At 56.6% G+C, this 6,327-nt stretch overlaps 2 protein-coding genes across 2 annotated transcripts; one reads left to right on the plus strand and one right to left on the minus strand.

Annotated features, from left to right (window-relative positions):
* Nucleotides 1-25: 25 nt before the first annotated feature.
* GUITHDRAFT_149585 (hypothetical protein) lies at nucleotides 26-674 on the minus strand (the record flags this gene model as incomplete). The annotated part of the gene is made up of 1 exon (XM_005817893.1): nucleotides 26-674. A coding segment is annotated over one exon (649 nt), but the record flags the coding sequence as incomplete, so codon positions are not given.
* A 2,501-nt stretch (nucleotides 675-3,175) lies between these two features.
* On the plus strand, nucleotides 3,176-6,183 carry GUITHDRAFT_122825 (hypothetical protein; the record flags this gene model as incomplete). The annotated part of the gene is made up of 10 exons (XM_005817894.1): nucleotides 3,176-3,472; nucleotides 3,528-3,658; nucleotides 3,711-3,740; nucleotides 3,794-3,851; nucleotides 3,910-3,954; nucleotides 4,089-4,163; nucleotides 4,210-4,356; nucleotides 4,410-4,520; nucleotides 4,740-5,983; nucleotides 6,147-6,183. The coding sequence occupies 10 exons, from the start codon at nucleotides 3,176-3,178 to the stop codon at nucleotides 6,181-6,183; spliced, it is 2,175 nt and encodes a 724-aa protein (XP_005817951.1).
* Nucleotides 6,184-6,327: the final 144 nt, after the last annotated feature.

Genomic DNA, 6,327 nt, shown 5'->3' on the forward strand with positions numbered 1-6,327 from the left:
GGAGACGTTGGAGGAGGAGTTGTACCGGGAAGGAACGCGAGGGGCAGGCGGAAGTGGTGGGAGAGGTTGAGCAGATGCTCGAAGCTCCTGATCCTCGAGATGTTGATCCTGCCCAGGTCCGGCATCTGCATCCAGTGCGCCCTGCGCATGTTGGGCTCGGAGGAGTCCTTGGACACGTTCTCTGCCGCCTCGCAGCATCGGCGAGAGAGCATGATCTCTGACAGAGACTTGTCGCTCAGAGCTCTCCGCGTCAGCCCCCGCGGGATCCTTGTCTCCTCCCCCATGTGCAGGCTCGCCCTCGACACCGAGGCGCCGCGGGGGACGCTAGGGGAGAGGCCATGCATGAGGTCGAAGTCGTGCATGAGGTCATGCCGGAACGAGCAGTTCACTCGGGACAGGACCGCAAGCTCCTGCAGCTCCTTGGCCCTCGTAACCTCTTTGTCCCACTCCGCGCTCCCCATTCTTCCCGCCTTCATCCCTCCCAGCAAGGGATCCGATCTCGTCTGCCCGACATGTCGGCCAGCATCGGCAGTCTTCCCCGTAGGGAGGCAGAGCAGCAGGAAGAAGAGCCGGCTGCTCACAAACAAGAGCTCTTTGTAGTGAGTGCCTCGCTGCCTCCACCAGGGATCGAGAGACGTCCTCCCCTGGGCCCTGTTGCATCCTGCAGCCAGCATCGAAGGCAGCAAGCCGAGAGTATCGTCACGTGAGATCGTTGCGGCCACTTGCTCACGTCATCCTGCACAAGAAGACACGTCAGGCCTGAACCTTCACATCCAACCACCACCAGTCTCATCGCTGGGGGTAACCCTCAAACCATCACCACATCGATATGGACAACAATCCTTGGACAACCTGACGGCAACCGCCTTATCCTGACGTTTAGGAGCTTCTCGCCAACTAATCCCTCCCCTAATGCTGCCTCCTCCCTCTCACACAATTATCCAGCCTTGCACTATGTGGTGGATTCTGAATCATCAGCCTCATACAGCAGAGCTTTGCCTCTGCTCAACCTGTTCAACCATGGCATTCATCTACCCGAAATCTTCTCGTAGTTTTCATTGTTGTCCAAGTTCCTCTGTCTGAGTAAGTCTTTCCCTCAGTCCCTGCCTCTGTACCTGCGATTCTCGACTTGTTGTTGCCTTCTGCTGCTGCTGCCGCCGCCACAACTCTCTACATCTATCTACCTGACTTAGCTGTATCTCTCCGTCTTTCGGTTCCCTCCCTTCTCTCACACTCGCTCGCTGCCCCTCTCCTCCCTCCCTCCTCCTCCCCTGCTCCCCCTCTTGGCAACTCTGTGGGGAGCATGTCGCATTTCCTACACCCACCCATCACCCCCCAGTTTCCCCTTGACCACCTACCCACTCCCCCTTTAGACCCCTTGACAACCTGTTAACCACCCTCTCATGGAAGCGCCAATACCACCCCTACCCTTTTAGACGCGCCTCCACCCCACATAGTAGGAATTTTGAAATTTGAACCAAACATGCAAATTTAATTTTGAACTTTGCAAACTATATTTCAATGTGGTGCAACCCTACCCCCAAGATAACCCCCTACCTTGGAAAATATTCCATGTGTTGTATCCCGCACCCGTCTATAATATAGTGTACCCCACAGATCATCTTGATTTTCCGCTCTTACTACCCGGTACTTCGACTTCCACAAATTCTGTGTACCCACCAAGAGAGATTTCTCTGTCTGCTTCCATGACCCCTACCCCTCATTTTCCAATTTCACGATTGTTGCACAACGTCCACCCACCCCAATTCAATCCATGTCCTTCTTTTCATACCACCCACCCTTTTCAGACAAAATTTGTTCACCCGTGCTTTTGCCTCTCAAACAGACCCGTACTCAAAGTACCCCCACCCATTGACAAAAGCCCCCTTTCCCTGGAGATCAGTACCCCTTACCCTCTATGAACAGATCAAATTGTAGTTCTTTCCACCCTACCACGAGATACCCTACCTACCTTTTTGACAAACGAGTGATTAGAGTACCCCTACTTTCACCTCAAAATGACCCATGAATACCTAGGTATTGTACAATCATATTACCACCTAACCCTGAAAAAAAGTACCCCACGTATTCCTCATCATATATCTCCAGATCACCCACCCCTTTTCCCTCGGCCTCCACTCTGAAAAGAACCCCTACCCCCATTTAGCCAAATCACCACCCCGACCCCTCATTTCGATATTTTCACACCCCCCTCTTTGTGAAAAATTCTCCCAATCTGTAGCTACCCACCCTTTGTACTACCCCACCCCTAATTTTTTGACCTTTGAACTATAAAACTACCGGGAATATATCAGCACGGTACTACCCCTACCCCCATTCCTGAGCCTACATGTATTCGAGCCCGCGTCAGAGAAAAGTTTTCGGTAACCTGTTTAGTTACTGTAAACCAAAACCACCCCACCCACCTTTTCTTCCTCCAATAGACACCCTTGCTTTTCTGAAACCCAGCCCCCTACTAGTTCGTATCACCCCCCTTTGTTTGCGACTACCCCCTCTTTTCAGAGATGATATACGAGAAAGCATATGGTACTATGCTGAGATCTGTTCAAGGACCGGTACATGTATCTACCCCACCATGAGAATAAAAACAAGAACAAATACACTACCGGTCCTTTCATGGCGCCAGGCTTTGTTCCCGCAACGATGGAGGTTCCCCGGCCACAACCCGCCTGTCATGCGCACTCTCTCCTCCTCTACCCTCGTCCCTCGCGTCTCTTGTCTCCCTCGCCTCCTCCCTCGCGTCGTGCTCTCTCGTCTGCTACCTCCCTGATTCTTGCCTTGCCTTGCTCTGCCCCTTCCTGCCCCGGCAAGCCTCGTCACCACTGGTCGCGCCATGACCTGTTTCAAGTTCTCGTCTGTGCATGTTGCCGGCTGACCTCCTTTGTCTGTTTGTATGTTGACCACCTCCTGTGTTTCCTGCATTGCTGCCCCTGTTTTTTCGTGCTCCTTCTCATCTTGTTTGATTTGTCTTGCTCTTGGTGTTCGTCTTCATGACACACCATGGCCTCGCTTCATCTGTACTGTTGCATGCTCGCAGCTCTGGCCGTCCTCTTCCCCTCACGCTCTCCTCTTGTTTTGTCTTCCTGCACTCTAGAGGGACCTGAGTTCCCCTGCGGCGATTCTTCTCACCGCTGGCCATGACATGCTCGCAGCTATGAAGAAATCGGTCCAAGACAAGCAGACGATCGTTCCCCTAGAGGACGTGCATCGTTCCAGCTCAGAGGCGTTCGATCAGTCGGCGTCCATGTCTCCAGGAGCGCTGCTGAGGGCGGAGATCAGAGACCTCTCGTCGGGCATCGCCGAGAAATGCGCCTTTGACGAGGGGAGCAGGGCCGACGTGCCGCCGCTGTTGAGCTCCAAGGATGACTCGGAGCCGATAGTCGGCGATGGGTCGAACATAGACTGCTTCCTCCCTCCCGACAAAGTCATCGACCTCCAGCAGGACAACTCGGTGGGCACACCTTCCGCTGCTCTTGCTTCCTGTTGTGACTGTGGGACGCGACCAGGCCGGGGAGCAGGGGAAGTTCCAGTCGGAGATACTGGACCGGGACGCTGGTGGGGAGTCCTTCGACTCGAGCAGGGAGAGTACTTTCGAGAACATTCCGTTCAGATGGGAGAACGAGCCCCAAGATAGCCCGTGAGCTTTTTCCTTCGTCTCCTGCTCCTCTCAGCTCTGTGTCGTGCTACAGGAAAGCGTGTGACGATGCCGAAGCGCCAAGGTAGTGGAGAGATGTCAAGAGGATGGAGGAACTGAGAAGTATGTCTTGCTCAGGGTAAGAGCGTTCCAGCTGATCAACGATAAGGACCTGTTGATGGTCAAGAGCGAGCAGGTCAGCTGACATCTGCTGAGTTCCCTTGGGAGAGAGGGCTGAGTCTGGTGGTCTGAAGGAATTCAAGAGCTTCCTGGGCTGTGGGTCGGATGATCTCGTGAAGGTATTCTCTCCCTCTCCCTCTCCCTCTCCCTCTCCCTCTCCCTCTCCCTCTCCCCCCTCCCCCTCTCCCCTCCCCCTCCCCCTCCCCCCTCTTCCTCTCCCTGCATGCTGCTCTTGCGCTGAAGCTCAAGTCAGGTCGTCTCGATGTTCGGCAACACCGGGGACGGCAAGTCTTACACCTTGAACCACTGCTTCTTCCACGGACAAGAGGTTAGGACAACTGCCTCCTCCGTTCCCGGCTCATGTCGTGATGCAGGTCTTCGGAACCTCCGACTCGCAAACTTCCTGCACAGCAGGAGCGTGGATGGCGTACAACGTGGATCACAAGGCAATCGTGATCGACACGGAGGGCATGCTTGCGGTGTCGGAGAACGAGAACGAGAGGAAGAGGTTGCTGCTCAAGGTGCTGGCATCGGGTGCGGTAGAGACTGTCATGGGCTGATTTGTCGCTGGCAGATCCTGGCTGTCTCGGACCTGGCGATCTACGTGACTCGTGCTGAGCGGCTCCACCAAGACATGTTCCAGTTCTTGGAGGACGCATCCACTGCTTTCTGCAAATACTTCCAGGTCCCTGCTCAGTCCTCTCCTCTTCCCTGCCCCTCCTTGTCTCCTCATCCTCCTTGTCCTTTACCTTCCCTCCTCCTTTTCTCCTCCATCCTGACAACCTGGCCTCCTCCTTGTCCTTCACCTTCCCTCCCCCCCCCTTCCCATCTCCCCTCGTCTCCGATCCCCGTCGCTTTGGACCATTCCACCGCTGCTCGTCCCCGTTGTGACTCCCTCCTGCAGTCCGAGCTCGAGGCTGTCGCTGTCAAGACGGGAGTGCAGACGATGGTGTCGTCGGTGGGCCCGGCCCTCATCATCTTCCACGAGACTCGCAACACTGAAGTTCTCAAGAGTGACGTCACCTCCAACCTGGTGGAGCGATTCACGACAGCCTCCAACAAGGAGATCCGCTCCTTCCCCCTCGCCTACTCCGACGTCCAGTACGTCGGTTCCCGCAAGCCTGAAGGCCATAAGACCGACTTCTCCCCGCTGCAGCTCGCCATAGCCAGCAGCCTTGCCAAGTGTACGGTAAGGATACACCGGGCCCCGCAGGTGGTCTATCAACAGATTGTCTCCCTCAACGACAAGTTCTCGGGTCAGCTCCCGACGCACTGCGGCAACATCCTCCCCGACGTCTTGTTCCGCTGCCCCCACCGCTGCTTCGCCTGCGGGCTGCAGTGCAACCAGACGGTCAGCCATGACGTGCTCAAGTCCCCGCACTCTGTGGAGGGCACATGCAAGTTTGTTGCCTGCTACGGCAACGAGGAGTACACGTGCCAGGAGTGCTACCGGCAGGGGCAGCGGCGGGTAGTGGCAAAGGTCGACAGCGTGACGTTGGGGGTCGTGTGGGGGGCCCAGTGGCACTGCCCCAAGTGCAAGGTCGTCTACTCGGAGAACTTCTACCACCACGATCGCCAGAAGTTCCTGGAGAAACTTCGACCAGAGTGCACGCACGTGTGGGAGGAGAGTGTGGTGGGAGGAGAAGCGGCGGGGAACACGGCGAGGAAGGCGATCGAGACCATCAGAAACTATGCCGGGGTGGTCGCTGCGGTAGGAGACAAGCCGGTCAACGCGGCGCTGGTGGCGGTGAAGGACTGGACGCGACCGGCGTACTGGGCCAAGGACGAAGACATCGTGGCATGCCGGCAGTGCGCACGTGGGCTGGCGACGAGCTCGCAGAAGCATCACTGCAGGAGGTGCGGGGAAGGATTCTGCGACACGTGCTCGACCGGGAGGATCCCCGTGAGGGAGCGAGGATGGATGAACCCGGTGAGGGTGTGCGATACCTGCCTGGAGATCCTGTCGAGGGAGGAGGAGATGCTGGCGAGCACGGCCAAGGAGCGAGAGGAGGAAGTGTGGCAGGAGGACTCGGATGAGGAGGTCTGCGTCCTCAACGATGCTGCACACAACTTGCCGTCGGAAGAATGCAAGCAACCATTCCTGCCCTCTGGGATGTGGGAGGCTGTCCAGGCATGTGGAGGAGGCGGGTGGGAGATGGAGGGAAGGAAGTTGGGAGGGGAGGGGGGCAAGTGGAGGTGGAGAAAGAGAAGTTGGGAGGGAGGAGGAAGGCGGGGAAAGGCGGGGGGGGGAGGGGGAGAGGAGAAGAGGGGGAGAGGAGGAGGAGGGAGAAGTGAACTTTAAATTATGCAGCAACCCAATCTTCCACGGAAGGGGATCGAGACACTAGCTGGGGCTGCGAGCTACGTGCATGTGAGAGGAGGAGGAGGAGGAGGAGGAGGAGGAGGCAGGGGACTGATGAGCGGGACAGGGCACTATGGCGGAGTATGGGAAGGTGTTGACAGATCTCAGCAACCCGGACTATTGGGAGAAA

This window comes from Guillardia theta, assembly GCF_000315625.1.
Source record: "Guillardia theta CCMP2712 unplaced genomic scaffold GUITHscaffold_482, whole genome shotgun sequence".
NCBI lineage: Eukaryota > Cryptophyceae > Pyrenomonadales > Geminigeraceae > Guillardia > Guillardia theta.